Raw genomic sequence first — 19,331 nt, 5'->3', positions numbered from 1 at the left:
TATAATGGAAAGATCTGCACCTGTTCTGTGTTTTTGACCCACGCCCAGCTTTGGCTCACAATAAGGTCTCGTTCCCACGGGCGTGTGCGCCCCGCAACTGCACGAGCACAGTCCGTGGGGCAGCCGCATCGGATCACAGACCCATTCACTTGAATGGGTCCGGCGATCCGGCCTTTCCGCAAAAAAAAGATGGGACATGTTCTAGTAGTGGTTCCGTTCCGCACCATTTCCGCATATCCAGATTTGCAGACCCATTGAAGTGAATGGGTCCGCATCAGTGATGCTGAATGCCCACGGAACGGCACCCGTGTATGTATTGCGGATCCACAAATGCGATCCGCAATATGGCAACGGGGCGCACAAGCCCGTGGGAAAAAGGCCTAAGGCCTCTTGCACACGAACGTATTTTCTTTCTGTGTCCGTACCGTATGCAGAACCATTCACTTCAATGGGTCCGCAAAAACAACAGAAGTTACTCCGTGTGCATTCCACTATTTTGCAGACTGCAAAATACATACAGTCATGTGCAAGAGGCCTAACGGATGTAAATAACTGACCAAATAACTGAAGTGAACTCAGCCTAAGGGTCTATTCACACGTCCGTTGTTTGTTTCCTGATCTGTTCCGTTTTTTGCTGAACAGATCTGGACCCATTCATTTTCAATGGGTCCTGAAAAAAAAACTGACAGCACAATGTCAGATTTTTTTTCAGGACCCATTGAAAATGAATGGGTCCAGATCTGTTCAGCAAAAAACGGAACAGATCAGGAAAGAAACAACGGACGTGTGAATGGACCCTTACCCACAGGACATGGCAGAGGGCTGCACCTACAGGTTAGTGTGTGGCTGGGATGTGGCTGTCAGACCTTATTAATCACATAATAATGGGGTGGTCCAGGATTACAAAAACAGCACCACACTGGTCCACAGTTTATATGTAGTACAGCAGCTTAGGCCAGTCCCTTCAATGGAGCCGAGCTACAATACCAGATACGATGTGGCACAGTTCCAGAACAAAAGCAACCATGTTGTTCTAATCCTGTGCACACCCAAAGGCTTTCTCTATCTAAGGGCTCTTACCACGTATCCCCAGTACCATCTGTATGTGAGGATGTGGGTGAGCTGGGCTGCCCATAACTGCTGCCATAACCATGCCATCTAGATCCCTGTTTAGAGTCTACCGGTAAATGCAGTTAGCTCCCCCTAGTGGTAGCTGATAGAATTCTAGAATCAAGAAAACCAGAGCTTCATGCAGAGATATCATGAAATTGAACCTAGAAACTCTACAATGGACCTTAACTTTAGAATATCATAGTATTGTCGGAGGTGTATTTATCTGTCAGATCTGTTGGCGTTCATCCCGAGTCTGCTAATCATTTCTGTGTAGGTGTGTGGTTAAAAATTGGGCTAAAATGGTGGAATAAACAAATCGCTTTGTTTGCAATGATGTCCAGATCTACTGCTCTACATTCATTTGGTATTTAGGAGGCTGGGAAACCTGTTCACGTGGACTGTACACGCTGCAGGATTCTCCACTGTGGAACTGCGGGCAGAAAATGTGCACAGTATTATAGCAGCAAAGTCCGTAGTGGAAAATGACCTCCTGTGTGGATTTTAAATCTGCAACATGTCAATTTATGTTGGGGATTTCACCTTTTGCAATGCATGGGGCGAAATCTCTGGTAAATACAATTATGTATGTAACGCATGCAAATTTTGTTGCAGAAACGTGGCTAATTTTGCAGCAGGGAAACCTGCACCGTGTGCCTTTACCCATAACTCACAATGGTAGGCAGCCAGCTTTCCCAGTAGCAGATGTTACAAATAAATGAAAGACGAGCAGTGATCATCAGGGGACTACAGCGGATTAAGCAGGCCACACACATTACACCTATCTCAGCCAAATCCGCCAACTTTGGGGGGGTTTGGCCGACCATCTAATGTGCATGGTGGTTTTCCGACTCTCCCCTGACGAGTATCAGACATGTTGGACTCAATGTCTGATCCTTTTGTTCTTAAGGAGAGGCACCTGGCAACAGCTTTCTCCTCGTTGACGACATATGTATGTTCGGTCGAGCATGCATGTATATGGGAAGATCAGGAGAGACGACTGACAGATATGTCATTTGTATGGCCAGTTGTACTTTACAGAAGGAGTTCTCCAGTTGGGACAACCCTTTTAAAGGAACTTACCTTTAAAAATATGTGTTGAAGCAAGGCCTAGCACCATCCTGGGGGATGCAGTCACTGGTGTTGTATTAAACAGAGCCCAAACCATATGGATCAGTATTAATTCGTGAGAACCAAATGATCGAAATACTGAAGTGTGGCAAGGACGAGTAAATTTGCCAGATTCTGAAAATATCCTTTAATGAATGTGGCAACTGGTAACATGGCCAGGGAGAAATTTTTTTATAAAATTCTTTATATTAGAACATCACTTTAGGTAATCCACCCGAGTAGTGTTGAGTGAACTTGTGTTTTAAGTTCTGCGTCCAAAGTTCGGGTTATCGAAGAATCCCGTTATGGATTCCAAATTCCGTTATGGTCCGTGGTAGCAGAATCCATAACGGGATTCTTCGATCGCCCGAACTTTGGACGCAGAACTTAAAACACAAGTTTGCTCAACACTACACCCGAGCCTTTCTTACAAGGAAGCGATAAGTACAGCAACACAGAGGCAGCGCGCAAAACGACTGGATCGTGGGATCGTTTTTCAGACCAGCCGCACAAATTAGAACGTGCTGCCCCCTAGTGGCAACAAACAGGAATAAGAGAAGACGGCACAAAGTAAATCAATGCCCAGCCAGCATCAGAATGCCAGTTTATTGCACATTCAGGATCTGTACAGATTTCTATAAATAAGAAAGACCTGGATATTTACATCGTGCTCTCCATGCAGTCGTGGGAAGTGCCGGGGGGAAAGGGGAGAGCGCTGCGTTCACATTAGGAATATTTACACTCTGTACCTTAGGATTCCTCAGTAGTTTCGATATCCACAAAATATGTCGACCCTTTAGATGCTAGAAGAGCAAGAGGTGAAGCAGTTCTGTTCTTCCATCGAATGTAGGGTCATGCTCCAAGTATGGGGCCCGCTGAACTGTGACCCCAAATTTGAAGCAGCCAGGAGCCAATTCTAAACTAACTTGTCAGCGACAAAAACACTAGCACACAGCGGGAATGTGGAGGGACACAGCATTTGTATCATCCTGGAAGAGTTGTGTCACACGCATCGCCAGAAACACGCAAAGCACACGACACAATAGCGCACGGGGGACGGGGACGGACATGGGGTCTGTAATATGCTGTCACAACACATAGTGCATTTACTACACGGGTATTTGTGCAGGCTCCAGATACAGGAGTAGGATTTTTACAGCAGATCGCCCACGTCACAGCTTTCAGCAATGCCAGGGGCGGGGGGCACAGCGGACATGGGAGGAGTGGGTGGTCAGGAGAGGTCAACTGGACACAGGCCGAGGGGGCCTGCTCTTCATCTCCGCTTCCTTCCCTCGGATGGCGGCCACGTAGGAGAAGAGACACAGGACGGAATAGCAGATCTCATGGGCCTGTTAAAAAGGCAAAAGAAAGAGAGGTCAATAACAAGGCTTCAGGGACTTATGCGGCTATCAGCTTAAAAGGGGTCGTGCCATTAAATATTATTTTTATAAAGTTTAGCATGGGAAACAAGTAACTTTAGTAATTTATTCTTGGTTACAAAAATGCTCCAGTTGCGAGATATTCTCTGTACTACATTATAACGGCGCCTCCTGGTGTTTCAGCTGGTGATCTAGTCATGTGCACATCCACTTACTACGGTGGTCACACATGCTCAGTTCCATCCTTCGACTGCCACCGGCCATATGTACTGTTAGAAATCCACAGCAGAAAGGACACATCCCTGAGCTTCCAGGATGTATAAAATCTAGCAGAGCAGTGAACAAGGAGATCTCTGGACCCATGTGAGGTACAGGGCTGGTTGTAGCTTTGTTAGAAAGAGATTGTCATGTACTGTATGATGTCCGATTTTCATTTTTTTTTTACATCACTCATGGTACAACCCCTTTAACTACCAGAAATAAAAAATAAATAAAAAATACAGAAAAAGCCTTCAATGTGGAAATTTAAAAAAGTGAACTCTAACTTCTATATCAAGCTATCTGTGCTCTATGTTGCAGGCCCAAAACCTGAAGCTGCACCACTGCTAGGTCCTTAGGACAATACTGGATTTTTGTCAAGCTCAGTGTTGTCACAGGAACAATGAGCCTCATTTATTCCAACTAAGAGAACAAAGCTGGCCTGGTTGCCCATTGCAATTGATCACATTTTTGTGCACTCTATAGGGCCTTAGAAAAATTTATACCAGCAGGTCTTTCCTTTAAAGAGGACCCAGCTCCTCTCCTGACATGTCCGTTTTAGTAAATACTTGCATTCTCCATGAACTAACAAGCCTGGAAGCACCTTTTCTTAGAACTCTGCGCTGTGCAGTTCTCTGTTATTCCTCCTGGAAATATAGAAATAAATCGACAACTTTCTCAAATCAATAGAGTTTGCTCCTACCCTGTGAGAGAGTGTGGGGACACGCACTGCTGACAAAGAATGGCAAGACCCCATTGTCAACTTATTCATACATGGCCAGGAGGAATGTCAGAGGGACGGCATATCGCAGGCAATGATGTCCGCGATATAGCCATAGATCGCATACAACTGTACAAAAATCGCTGCGCTTCTCGGTGTTGTCCTGCCACACTGGAGTCCTGGGCCTGGCTCTGAGGAGGGATCACATCTGCACGGAGTTAATGATCGCTCCCGCACTCTGAAAGCTGACCGGTTTTAGTGGCCTCCTATAACACTGAACCCGTGTGAATGTGCGACATAAGCTGGCCATACACATTAGATAAAGGTTGGCGGGACTGGCCAACCATCTACTGTGTATAGAGGTCTCCCAACTCTTCCCCGACGACAGATATTAGGGGAGATAAAGATCGGGCGTGCTGGAGTTCAACTGCCCAACCCTTCTTTTCTCGAGCAGATAACTTGCGCACGACTGTTGAGGCCAGTGACTGACTAAAGGGACCAAAGGATTGGGAACAGGAGCCATGGGGTCGGATCAGTGGGACCTTCATAAGGAGAGTGTCCTTTTTTTATTTAATTTTTTTTACACCTCCCCTGCTTAATAAGTTTTTGGTCTGACAACCCACTTAAACCTCCCCCAATAAATAGCCTACTTTTCCATTCTATTCTATTGTTTAACCAGAAACTTATACCCATTTACATAAGTCCACAATTCTGTGCCAGCTGATTGCCAAATAGATCTTTATAGTGCTAAGAAGGTCATTTTCCGATGCAGAGCCCAAAATTTCCGGCACAGATTTAAACCATAACATTCTGGTCGCAGTCACCACTAGAGGGAGCTCACTGCATACCCTTCATTTATCTCGGTCAGGTTTGTTGTATTCATTGCATCTTGTCACATATTGAACTCAATGAGCAGTATGCAGTAAGCCTTCTGTAGTGGTGGCTGCAGAAGCAACATTTTTATAATTCAAAGGGAATATGCCACTGATAAACCAGGCACACTGCCTTGTCATTCTAGCTCAGCTGAATGTAATGATACCTTTCCCTTAGTGATCTGTTGCTTCATTCTGGATAAAAAGTACTTTTAATCCTTATGCAAATGAGCAGTTAAGTGCACTGAGGGCGGGCCCAAGCCACTCTGAGCACCCTTGTTCCTCCTGCTCTGCCAGGACCCCCCCCCTAAACTGACAGAGCCAAGTCCCCGCGTAGTTATCTCTCCTGGCCCTGCCAATCAAGGAGGAGAGGGAGGGGCTGGCAGAGGAAGCAGGATGTACAAGGGTGCACAGAGCGGCTTGGACCCGCCCCCGGTGCACTTAACTGCTCATTTGCACAAGGAAAAAAAAAACTCTCCAGAATGAAGCAAGTGAAAGCAGCCTGTCAACCACTCCTTACTAGGGCAGGTAGGGATGGAGGGAACGCTCCCCTCATGAATATAGTGGTGCTGATAGACGAAAGTTGATGAAAATGGAATATTTTAACCATAACAAACGTCCATTGTGTGAAATTTAACAATAAATGATAGTCATAGCTGAGGAGTGAACCCTTGTCATGGCCAGGAATAAAAGTTGAAATTTTTCTCTGCTGGTGAGCTCTTCCTTTGGCCGGTCGCTGGACCTTCGCTTCTCCCAGTGTGTGGCCGGTGTGACAACCGTAATGGCCAATGTCGACTAAAATGTGTACGGCTGCTTCAGCAAATGGTCGTTCAGTTAACAGCTGTTCAACCACCGACCTACCGTGTATGGCCACCGTGGGTATTTCTGACCAGGGTGGAGCATGCTGCTATTCCTAAGCTCTGGAGCCATCAATAAGTCATGGTTTTAGCTCATCCCCAGTGCTATAGTTACTGACAGATGGTGACATCATCACAGAAGAGTTAATGATGTCGCCATATGGACAAGGTAAGGATCACTCAGGAGGATGCTTGGAACCGAAAACAAGTCCTGTCAGCACATTATGGGTTCATGAATATGACGGAATTCGTGTATTTCTATCAGCTGAGTAATTACTGGGTGTAAACGGCTTTTTAGCTGCATGAAATACGAGGACATTAAAAAGACTGCTGACCCCTGTGACAACTACTGGATTTTGCTCAGAGCTACAGATCGACTGCATTACCCACAAAGCTCAGGAGCTGCAGGGTAGGGAAGTAGATTTTAATATAGTAGGCAGTGGTGCAGATCTGCTGCCGCTCCATTCATCTCTATGGGACTGCCAGATATAGTGGATATACCAGATAACTCCATCAGTCCCATAGAGGTGAATAGAGCATGCCCCGCTGACCGCACCATTCAGCCGCTAGATAATGAAGGCCATCATTAGCATGACTGGTGGGGGCCGAGCAGCCGAACCCAAGGAATCAGACACCCCTACCCTGTGGATAGATATGTTTTTATCATGGGGAAACTATATGGTTGATCCCTACAAAAGCAGCACTTCACCCATCAGTCGCCCAGAATAAACATAGGAATGGTCTTTTAAAAATGTCCTTGTGGCTGACCTTACAAGTAGAGCTGCAGAGATCAGCAGGCTTTGGCATGCCATCTGTTGAGAAACTAAAACTCCCAGCATGCACACAAGCTGGGAGCAGTAGTATTATACCAGCTGGAGTGCTGACCCTATGCCATAATAAGCTAATATGCCAAAAAAGAGTTGGGGCCAAAACAGATCTTGTGCAGTGTTTAAAAAAACATGGCTGCTTTCTTCCAAAACCACAGACACACCAGTCTATGGGATGTATCTGGAATTGCAGAGCTGGCTGACTACTTTAAAAGGGGGTTGTCTCACGTCAGCAAATGGCATTTATCATGTAGAGAAGGACAATACAAAGCACTTACTAATGTATTGTGATTGTCCATATTGCCTCCTTTGCTGGCTTCATTCATTTTTCCATCGTATTTCACACGGCTTGATTCCAGGGGTTACGACCACCCTGCAATCCAGCAGTGGTGGTCGTGCTTGCACACTACAGGAAAAAGCGCCAGCCTCTCTGCTGGCCTGGGCTGTGGGAGTGCACAAAAGGCACGCATGCACAGCGTCCGTCCCATATCTGCGCTGCAGCGGTGGTCGTAACCCTTGGATATGAGGAGAGTATAATGTGATGGAAAAATGAACGAAGCCAGCGAAGGAGGCAACATGGACAATCACAATACATCAGTAAATGCCTTGTATTCACTTTCTCTACATGATAAATGCCATTTGCTGAAGTGAGACAACCCCTCTAAATGGAGCCGAGATGCAAACACCAGGTTTGGCGCCGTTTATAGAACAAAGCAGCAATTCTTTTACAAAGCCAAAAAACTAAACAAAACAAAAAACTTTACGAACCTTTAATTAACACCACAAATACAAACCTGTGAATGAAACCTATACATGCATGCATGCCCTGGCTGAATGAGGCCCTATGATGGGCTCACAACATTGGAGGCCCACAGAAGGTGGCAGGTTGAGCACCACTATTAATGGTGGTCTGCAAACGAAAGATAGGATTTCGGGGTAACCTTAGGAAAAGTAATATTTCTACAGATACCCTGGATCCATTTTTAGATGGCCGTTTTCCCATACTTTTCTCAGTACAGGCCATCTATATATCAGATCAGGAGGTGTACAACACCCTGCACCCCCACCGCTCTGCTGTTCTGCAGGAGACTGGGCGCCGGAACTACACACTGAAGTAAACGGGAGCAGCGCTGCAGTAACCAGCTCTGTCCATTTCACAATGGCGCTGGAGCGACTACAGAACGACTGACCGGCGGGGCTCTGGGGTGTCGGACCCCTGACGATCTGATACTGATTGTCTATTGGCCATGAATATGAAAAGACCCTCTTTGATGCAACTCTCTCATTTTATGCAACGTTATTCCACAAAGTTGTCACATGCCTTAAAAGCCATCAGCATGGTGTCCACTTACCATCGGTGTCTTGTATCTGTGGCTCACCACTTCTTTAGTTTCAGGAACTAAAATCGGATCCAAGAGACAAAACAGAGAGTTCAAAAACACAGAGAGAAAACATGAAACCAGTGGGAGATAGGTCACCCAGGCCGGGAGCTATCGAGGACACCCAGGGGACATGTTAGATGGTCACAGACACGACAACACCAGGGATTTCAGACCACGGAGAAGGGGGGGGGGGGGGGGGGGTCACAATGACAACGGAGAATTAAGTAGCACAATGACACCCAGGGAAGCAAGGTCAGTAGAATCAAGTGTTATAATCACTCCGAATAAGGAAGAGAGCCAGCGAGGTCAGACCAAGATGTCAGTGATTAGAGAAATTCTACAGCTAGGGTTAATGTGGTTATCTGAATTAGACTGGGTAAGCAACACAAAGATTAGTTTTTACATTTTGCTTTTAATAAATAAAAAAGTGACAAGATAAAGTCCAAGTCACGTATGTAAAGGATCCGATTAGAATCTCTCAAAAGAGAAGTGAAGCTCCACAACAACCATATTAAAGCCCATTTGGTGCGACTTTCCTCGTGTTATCAGAAATCTGCAGAATCCCTATGACAACACTACCTGCCCCGTGTTCAGTCAGCTCAGTGCTATCCTGGCAATCAATCGGAATGCAGCTTTTACAGTAAGGGTCCAATCACACGTCCGTAACTGTGTTTTGCGAATCCACAAAACACGGGCACGGCAATGTGCGTTCCGCATTTTGCGGACCGCACATCGCCGGCACTAATAGAATATGCCTATTCTTGTCCGCAATTGCGGACAAGAATAGGACACGTTTTATTTATTTTTTCGGGAACGGAATTGCGAACCCGGAAGTGCGGGTCCGCAATTCCGTATCCGGGCAGCACATCGTGCTGCCCCATAGAAATTAATGGGTCCGCAATTCCGTTCCGCAAAACGCGGAACGAAATTGCGGACGTGTGAATGGACCCTAAAGGTCAGAAAATGAAAGAATATACTGTCTATGCGTCTCGAGGTTCAATCTTATCCACATGATGGGTGACATGTGCCTGACCTCTGGGAGTCCCACTGAGGACCATCAGAGGGATGGGGGTCCCCAGTGCAGAGTTTGAATGAAGCAGTGGTCGAACGTCTGCAATGCGCTCCATTCAAACCCTAAGGGACTGCTGGAGATAGCAGAGCACTGTACTCGGCTTCTCTTTGGCAGTCCCATAGACTTTGAATGGAGCGGTAGTGCACACATGCGACTGCCTCTCTAAAACAAGGGACCCCCATTCTGGTGATCGGAGGGACCACTACTGATCAGATACTTATCATCTATCCTGTGGATAGGTTCTAAGTTTTAATCTTGGGACAACTCTTTCAAACCATTTCTGTCAGCAGGATCATCCTTATTAAAGCAGGCACGATGCCTGGAAGGGTAGATCCGGATGAGTAAAACGATACCTTATTCTTATTCCTCCATTGCACAGAGGGATGGTCCCATGACCCTCACAGCATTAGAGCTCCCCTGTTGCCTGGTGCTTCGAGGGGCTCGGCCTCGCCCCATGGGGCACCGAAGACCTAATTTACAAATTAATAAAAAGTAATTTTTCTCAGGAACAGAAGAACATAAATGAGGTATTGTTTTACTCAGCAGGATGAACCCTACCAGGCATTGTCCCTGGTTTAGTAGAGTTGATCTGATGACAGATGCTCTTTAAAAGGGGTTTTCAGTGATTTTCATATCCACAGGATAGGTCATCAGTATCTGATCTCCCAGCCCCCCTCCAACTGTGTGAGAAAGTGGTTTCTGGTGAACACCGCAGCGTCCTAACAGCTTATCAAGCCCAGCACCAATACCAACCCCAATTCACTTGAATGGGACTGAGCGATGCCTATGTGACGGTATAACGTGTCGTCACATGGCCTAGGAAGAAGCCCAATCACAGATCGGCAGAGGTTTGGGGAGTCAGACCCCCGCCGATCTGAGATTGACGACCTACCCTGAGGATAGGCCATCAATATTTAAATCACAGAAAACCCCTTTAAGTTGCCAGACCACAGGACAGGATGAGTTGTCATAGGGACATAAAAAATATGATATTTTGCCAATTTTAAAGTGAACAAAAGGAGCTTCAATACAGACCTCCTGAAAGGTCCCCTAACAATATTAGGGTCTGCCGCAGACAGATCGGGCCTGTTTCATCAGACGGTGGTCACACACATGCACAGAAGCATCATTAGGTCTACCCCAATAGTTTATTGAATTAGAACGGTTAGCATAGCGTATTTTTTCTTTTATTCCCAGCAGCAAGCAGTGACATAACGGAAGAAGGATGTAAACACCATAAAAATAAAGAGATGATACGTATAGGTATGGGGACATGGGGGACGGGTAGACAAAACAAAATAAAACAGCATTTATGGACATTTATATACATAAAGTTGGAGCATGTTTTTTTTCTATATCAGCCAAGTAATCCTATCATCTAGGGCAAAGGTGTACAACCTGTGGCCCAGGGGACACATGCGCCCCGCAACGCATTTCTGTCTGACCCCCATTTGCCTGATAGGTGCAAGTCCTGGAAGTGGGACCTGCACCTGTTGGTCATTTATGGCATACTTTTAATGTAAAAGGTGCTACCCCTTTAGGTTTTATTGCGGCCCTTGTGGTTGCTTTAATATGACCACGTGGTCCAGCAAAGGTTGTGCAATCGCTGCTTTAGCAAGTTTGCAAACCACGGGGCTCATACGGTACAGCAGTCTGATCTGATCTAAAGGGCCGCTCATAAAATAAACAGATCAATGGGTATCCCAGCAATCACCTATAATCTGAGGAGGACCCTTTTAAAAAAAAAAGTGTTCAATTTCCCTGCAGCGCCACCGCAGGGGAAAGGAAGCATTATAAAGTTCCAAATAAAATCAATGGATGGTCTTTGTAATAGGTGGAGAGGTTGGGTCCTCCAGAGGCATTCTCTCTGTAGCCATTTTCTACTCCAGCTTCTTGATGGAGGTCCTCAACGTGGGACCCCCGTTTATTAAACAAAATCCTATAAAAGGGTATTGGAAAATGGGCTTTCTGAACCAGAGAATCCCTTCAAGGTGAACACAGATGTAAAGAAAATGATGAGTGTCAATTTAGTGGTCGTTTCTAAAGGGAGAAACAAAATCCAGCAAAAAAAAAAAAAAAAAAAAAAAAAAAAAAGTTTCTACAATCACAACGATTTTCAACTGGAAAATTGTTCTGATCATAACGAAAAAATGTTTAATGGGAAATAGGATTAGTTCTTAACAAGGACCGTCTTACTGTCTATGCTTACAGGACTATGTGACGGTATCATCTGAATGGCTATGGGTCGGGCTTATCAACCTAACCTCAAAAATACTGAACTGGTTTTAAAAAGTTCTCAGATTCTGTATGGGACTCATGCAATCAAAGGAGAATCTATCTCGTCTATAAGGAGGACGTAAGATAAAGTGGATGTTAGCGGGTTAAGGGATTGGCCTTTATCGTGATCCCCTACAGTCCACGAGCTAGAACATTACCTGATTGGAAGAGGAAGGTTTTCATAGCTGCCACAGGCAGACGAAGCACAGATTATACGGCAGTAACTCAGAGACTCCATCTTTACATTCCTTCAAACCCCCCAAACTTCCCCTCCAGAGATAAATCCTAAATAAGAGGGGGGGGGGGGGTCCTACTCTCTGAGTTACTGCCACAGCAATACAGACCCAGCGGCACAAGGATGGTAATTACCAAATTCCTCCAAGACAAAGACGCCCCGTACAGTGTTACACTTTTTAATGTGATTCAGCTGTATAAAAACCTGGAGGAGAGAGGGGACAGAGAGACGGGGAGGAAAGAAAACATAAGAGGGGGGCGAGGAATGAGGATAAAGTATAAATATGGAGGGGGAAGCATACAGGATAGGATGGAAAAGAGACAGGAAGAAGGTTGGGAGAGAGATTTCGAGGGAAAGGGAGAGAGACAGAAGGCACTGGTTAATTTTTGATATCCTGGATTTTCACTGGTGGTCACAACATTTTTGTAACAGAATTAATGTGTGAAGGGGAGAAAACAGCTTTGGAATAATGGGGAGACATACCCTAAAACACAGCAAATAATCAGGAGGTAAACCATAACTAAAGCCGGGGGGGAAAAAAAGGTGTTGAGGTAAGATGGGAGGGTAGCACAGACAGCTCAAAACTAACGGGAGAGGGTGGGGGTGGGAGAGCAGCGAGAAGCAAAGATGGCGGCAGAGTGAGTACCTTCCGCTCCTTGCAGGAGGAGTGAGCGTGGGAGAGAAATGAGACTGTTAGTGACACAGCGAGACCACACCTCCCCTCACTTCGTATAACCCCCAGCAACACACAGCCCAGACCATGACATAAACACGGGGAGGCCAGGAAAAAAGCAGCCCCGTTATCAAATCCGTCCCTGCTCCTCACCCAGCACGGAGCGCAGGCCCTCCTCAGGAAGGGGAAGGGGGGGGGGGGGGGGGGAATCACGCTGGATACTGCTGTGAACCTACCCCCTGAGTGTATGGATGTCATATGGAAATTTGCTCACTAATGAGTCAGTTTGAAGGCTGTGCGTCTTCCTTTAATTCTCATCTGTCCTCGGAATATCCGGATATGAGATGGAAAGAAAAATCGAATGATCCCTGAATGACCTGCTGAGCCCTGGGTGACCTTGTGATGACTTGTGGACCAACCAAGGTGACCTGAATTTTTATTTTTTTTGCCCCCTGGGTGACCCGAGGATGAGCTGTGTATGGAGGTTCAGCACTGGGAGAGGTCAGCCCGAGCCAGGGAGGGGTTACAGAAAGACAGCATCAGACAACCTCAACCCCAGCAGGCAAAGGGCAGCATGGAGCAAAGACAGCGAAAGACAGCACGTGTGTCACACAGCTAGAGCAAGCAGAGGAAACACAGACTGAGAGGCAGAAAAGGGGCTCAAGATATGGGGGTACCCGGCACACTGCATCCCAGACACTACAAACTTACACGCTCTTTCCCCAACATAACACACAGGGTCGGCACACACATCATGGGCTTGTGAGAATATAACACGACGCATGTAACATAAAACGGAAGTACAACACTTATATTTTTTGTATGTATGGATTATGGGGTATCACCACCGCACAACGGACCCTCATTTGCACACGTTCACGACTAACCCTTACTTACAGACACTGTAACTTTCCCCACTTTCACGCTATGCCCTGACTCATATTGCCGTCCACATTCACACTCCCCTCATACCTGACTGTGCATGAATTTCAGGTTAATGCCTTCCAGGGTCACTTGTAGAAGACCCCCTTCCCCAGTTTTCATGTCCTGAACTGGGAACTCTCCACCAAGCTCTGGGCCTGCGAGACAAGACATGATCAGGTAAGAGTCAGCCAAAATGTTTCTTTACAGCTGAAGGAATGCATCAGATTTGCACAAATTTACTACCGGAAGCGCAGCAGGATTCCTGATTACTGCTGCAGATGGGCAGTATGATGAGCCCCATTCAATATTGGTGCTTAAAGGGGTTGTCCCATCTGGACATAAGACATGCCATAAATGTCAGAGAGTGCGTGTTCCCCCTCTGGGGACAACTTCTATCTCACACACCAGAGATAGTGCACATGTGAAGTTGTTTCCATTCACATCTATAGGAGCTCTAAAAACAGAGTAAGTGCGCTCATCTATTTTAGGACATCTTTTTACAGTGAATAGAGAGAGGTGTGCATGTACGGCCACCTCTCAATTCCCAGTGGTGCAAGACAGGGTCCCATCCATTCAGAGCTGAACCGGACATCTTCACCCAGGCAGCCCCATGATATCAGCATCGGAGCATTTCATGCTTCAATGCTCTCTTTTGCCCTACGCTGAATCGCGCAGGTCAAAGGCATTTTTTCGAGATCCGGTGACGTACCAGGCTCTCCATAGGGACTGCTAGGCGGAGGCGTGCACCCAGAAGTGAGCCCGGTGACGTCACTGGCAGTAAGGTGCAGGCTTTAGCACTGCCCTAACCTGTAAAACGGCTAGGGCAGCGCCATCAGAGCCTGTGATGTCAACGGGACACTGCTGGGCAGAAGCCTCCGCCTAGAAATGTGCAATTTTAAACAAGTAAGTGAGTAATACAGCGCAGGGCAAGGGAGAGCATCGGAGTATGAGGAGCAGGGGGCCAGACAACAGCTCTGAACCCAGACAACTTTTTTGAAGAAGCACTCCCACAGAAATTGTTATTCTCTGACCTAGAAAGGTACATGATGTAAACTGTAGTGAAGGTAATCTTCTTACTGGTGACTGTATTTGTGAGTTATAACCTCCCTTCTGATCCTCAGCTGTGTCATGTGACCAACACTCATGTACATCATGTACCTTTCTAACAGGTAAGAGAATAAAAATTTCTGTTGGAGCGCTTCTTTAAAATAGGACCAGACCCCAGAAGTAGAACACGCACCTATCGGACATTTATGGCATATCCCATTTATGGCATATCCCATTTATGGCATATCTGTACCAGTTTGTAACTCATCTTGTTTATGATTAGTACAATTGTCTGTTATGTATGTGCACCGCTTATCATATGTACAGCGCTATGGAATGAATGGCGCTTAAATAATAAATAATAATAATAATAATAATAATAATAATAATAATAATGTGCCATAAACGTCCAAATGGGAATAACCTTTTCAAATAAATATTTTGGTAAACCCAACTAATTAAAAGCATAGACGAGTGTAATGATTTTGCCTCCCATTTCATGGGAACAGTTGACAATCTAGCATGTTTGAGGAAATTTCAACTCTCCACGAGGAGGATGTTGGGGAACAGAAGATTCAGGCAAGTTGAATTTCAACACCTGATCCTTTAGTTCTCCTGGAAGACGAAAAACGCTGGCAGGGTGTCTGGCAGCAATTTTCACCTCCCCCTCAATTGAAAACAGGTACACACTCAGCCAAGCTGAGCCTGTATGTGTATGGGGAAGTCAAGAGAGCGGTCAACTAAACAAGCGTTCAGCCTTCAGCTATTGAAGGTGTATGGGCATCTTAACGGTGACCAACCTTAAAAGGGCTACCTCACCCCAAGAAGTCCTTGTGAAAATGTAGCATTGTGTGGCAGCCATTCAAACGATTGCCATGTAACAGCGGCTCCCAGGATCTCTTCTCTGGCACCCCGAGAGGGATTCTGAGCACACCCCTCCTCTATGACGACTACACAGAAAGTGGTTGTCTTAGGCTAGTTTCACACTAGTGTTTTTGAGATCCTTCAGGGAACAGCCTGCCAGGTCTCCGATACTGCTGGAAACTACTCGATTGTTGTCCGGTCCTATTAACTATAATGGGTACTGGCAGAGATCCGGCAACAACGCGGCAAATACTGTATGCCGAGAATCGGCTGGACTAAAACCGCTAGTGTGAAATTAGCGTTAGTGTAGTGAGAAAACCCCTTCATACTTTCCAAACACATGAACAGATTGCACAACAGCCACTGTGACCTACACAGACACAGGTCATTTTATATATATATTTTTTTCCCCCCAATATATTACAAGAATGAAAACCGCCAGCAATCACCTGGTTTAATACTCTGCTGCCGGGCGGCCGCTCTCTCCATGCTTTCCTTTACACAGTAGTACAGCTCCCGACACTAGAGGAAAATATAGTACAAAAATTAAATTCAAGATCTATTTAAAGGGGATTTCCAGTCCTCTTTACTGATGGCCTATCCTCAGGACAGGCCACAAATTATATGACTGTTGGGGGTCCAACACTGTGCACCCCCCATCAATCAACTGTTTGGGAGTAGCTTCGGCACTGGACTATACAGCTCAGTCTACTGTGAAGTGGATGGAGCGGGTTACTCCAGTGCTGCTTCCATTCAGTAATTGGGAGCAGCACTGCAGTAACCAGTTCAAACAACTACATAATGGACGGAGCGGTGCGGTTCTGCCACCATAACTACTCCCGGTCAGCTGAACAGCAGGGGTGCAGGGTGTCAGACACCGACATAACAGATATTGATCAGATATTCCTCAGGCCATCAGTGTAAATGAACCACTCAACACCCACCATCTAAAATTTAAAATTCAATTAACCTGACCCAGAAGTAACAAGTGAAAGCCTATCCACAATCAAATTACTTCCAGCAGGTTCTAGGGCTGGGGCTAGAAACTTCGGCTGTGACAAGTGTTGCATGACCAAAAATCGTTGTGTAACAGTCCAGCCTCAAAACATAATGGAACTGAATGAGGTTGCAGGGCAACTTGCAAATAGCCATGACCCCAGAATCTTAAAAAAAATTAAATGCATTTGCAATTCTTGGGTTGTGGTAACTTGCGAACTTCAGTGACAATATGTTTTAAGGGTGGCGCTGCTACACAGAGATCCTTTAGTCACACGACACATGTCGCAGCCAAAATTGCTGTGTAGCCCCATCCTAATAAAAAAATTAAAAAAAGGCACCACTTATTACCTAGATTCCTCCAAAAGTCTAAGTACAACCAACCTTTTTAGTGAAGAATTTATTGAGTTGCGTCTCCTGTCCGTTTCTCCTCCACAAGCAAAGCACTTTGGTCTTTGGACAATAGGTCATATTAATGAGCTTCTCATACCACCAGCGCTCATAGACAGCCCCAATGTTACTGCGTAATACAATACAGTCGTCACAGACCTAGAGGGAGAGAGATGGCGCAGGATAAAGTGCTGACAACATTACAGTTGTCACACAATAAGCTTCTCTCCTGTCCATGGACTGTGTGTAATATTGCAGGTCACGTCAATGGGGCCAAGCTAGAATGCCAGAAACAGCCACGTTTTTCTAATCTCATACAACCCCTCTTTAGCTCGAATATAAAAGTGAATATATTTTAGAGAGTCAAAAGTCTAGTATATAGTGACGGTAAGCTCAAGATTTACAACATAACCAGTGTACAGTAATAGCTACCACATCTGTATGACTTACCTCCATGAAGAATAGGTCTCCGCTAGTGTCCGTTCCAGCATGCACTACGAACGTCTGCTTCTTGATATGACGGCTTCCACTAGGTCGTAAGCCGAGGTCACGGCCATTCTATATTTTGGGTTAAATAATGTCAGATTTTTTTCAGTGCATAAAAAAAAAATCTTCCAATTGATATGAAAAGATTACAGATCAGGCTGATCCTCCCCATTCAATTATCACATATAGGACAGCTTCATGTGACAGGCAAATCCAGCAAGTGCATCAAGTCTGGCATTCACCCAAAGAGAGGAGTGAATCTTCTGAACAAGCGAGAATGAAATATTACATTCCAGCCTTGACTTTCTGAATTATTGGATGCACTATGTACTATGTAATCTAGTTTCTGTCCAATTCTGTACATTTTAAATGTGGCATTCATCTTTTATTTCATTACATTCTGACCTTTTGTATTATTACACTTAAAATTTACTTTCAGTTTTCAAAAAGTCTCACCAAGTCAGACACTCTGTCCAGCAGCTCGTTGACTTGCTGACTGTGCAATAAACCAATGTGACACTTTCCCAGGAGTCGGCGAACCTTCCTCCGCAGATCTGTCTTATTCAACTAGGAATAACAAGGGAAAAACATATCTCCTAAAATGGTCGTTTATTATGTATCCAAAAGATAGCTGCCAAATGTTTGATCACGGGGGCCCCGGATTCACTAGAAGAACATCCCTGAGCCCCTGTTTCTTCTCACTGCATGACCGCAGTGAGGAGGGGGGTTTGAATGAAGCCCTGGTTGAACATGTGCCCCGCAGCTCCATTCAAGGACAGGCAGAGACAGCCCGAGTACCGGTATATCATCTGGAGGGGTGCACAGTCGATCACCGGCCATTAAAACCTTTCCTAAATACCGTCATGCAGAGAGGAGAAACAGGGGGCTCAGGACCTTTGTTCTAGTGATTGTTGGAGCCTTGCGATGAGGTTCCTAGTGATCAGATATTGCTCACCTAATAGGTGATATATGTGCATTGTGGAGAAACCCCTTTTAAGGATTAAAGGGGTTATTTGAGAAGAGCAAATAAGGCTACTTTCACATCTGGGTTTTTATTTCCGGTACTGAGATCCATCATAGGATCTCAAAACCAGAGGAAAACGCTTCAGTTTAGTCCCCATTTATTGTCAATAGGTACAAAACTGAACTGAACGGAGTGCACAAGAATATATTCCGTTCCATTCTCATGATGCTCACAAAAACGCTGCAAGCAGTGTTTTTGAGTGCGTCATGGGAGATGGAACAAGACAGATCCGGAATGAAACACAATGTAAGTCAATGGTGCCTGATCAGTTTTCTCCGACACAAATGAGTTTTGGTCATTATAGAGGACCTTTCACTACTCTACAAACTAAAAACTAACTATACCTGTGGGCAGAGCGGCGCCCAGGGGTCCCCCTGCACTTACTAGTAAGTCTGGGCGCCGCTCCGTTCGCCCGGTATAGGCTCCGGTGTCTGCGCTCCCTCTGACTGATTTCTTGTAGGAGGCGTGTCCCTTGCTGCACTGCTGGCCAATGGCAGCGCACAGCTCATAGCCAGGCTATGAGCTGTGCGCTGCGATTGGCCAGCAGTGCAGCAAGGGACACGCCTCCTACAAGAAATCAGTCAGAGGGAGCGCAGACACCGGAGCCTATACCGGGCGAACGGAGCGGCGCCCAGACTTACTAGTAAGTGCAGGGGGACCCCTGGGCGCCGCTCTGCCCACAGGTATAGTTAGTTTTTAGTTTGTAGAGTAGTGAAAGGTCCTCTTTATAGAGAGAATACAACCGGATCCGTTCTGAACGGATACAGACGGTTGTATTATATACCAGATGCATTCTTGCAGATCTCCTGACGGATCAAGCTAAAACG

General features: G+C 45.8%; 1 protein-coding gene across 11 annotated transcripts in view; it reads right to left on the bottom strand.

The window, feature by feature from the left end:
* Window positions 1–2,795: 2,795 nt before the first annotated feature.
* The window catches only part of MADD (MAP kinase activating death domain), a 97,102-nt gene continuing 80,566 nt past the window's right edge, over window positions 2,796–19,331 (bottom strand). For 8 of the 11 annotated variants that reach the window (XM_044269587.1, XM_044269588.1, XM_044269591.1 and 5 more), the window contains 8 exons: window positions 17,937–18,047; window positions 17,445–17,552; window positions 16,989–17,153; window positions 16,058–16,130; window positions 13,746–13,852; window positions 12,235–12,304; window positions 8,487–8,533; window positions 2,796–3,569 (listed from right to left, as the gene is read on the bottom strand). In XM_044269587.1, coding sequence (XP_044125522.1) covers window positions 3,462–3,569; window positions 8,487–8,533; window positions 12,235–12,304; window positions 13,746–13,852; window positions 16,058–16,130; window positions 16,989–17,153; window positions 17,445–17,552; window positions 17,937–18,047 — 789 coding nt within the window. In that variant the 3' untranslated portion in view covers window positions 2,796–3,461. The remainder of the gene's footprint in view (window positions 3,570–8,486; window positions 8,534–12,234; window positions 12,305–13,745; window positions 13,853–16,057; window positions 16,131–16,988; window positions 17,154–17,444; window positions 17,553–17,936; window positions 18,048–19,331) is intronic. The other 3 variants (XM_044269592.1, XM_044269596.1, XM_044269597.1) reach the window with 1 other exon arrangement.

Source organism: Bufo gargarizans, chromosome 10, assembly GCF_014858855.1.
Source record: "Bufo gargarizans isolate SCDJY-AF-19 chromosome 10, ASM1485885v1, whole genome shotgun sequence".
Taxonomy (NCBI): Eukaryota; Metazoa; Chordata; class Amphibia; order Anura; family Bufonidae; genus Bufo; species Bufo gargarizans.
Note: the sequence above shows the minus strand (reverse complement) of the source record. Positions and strands in the feature narration are given on the sequence as shown.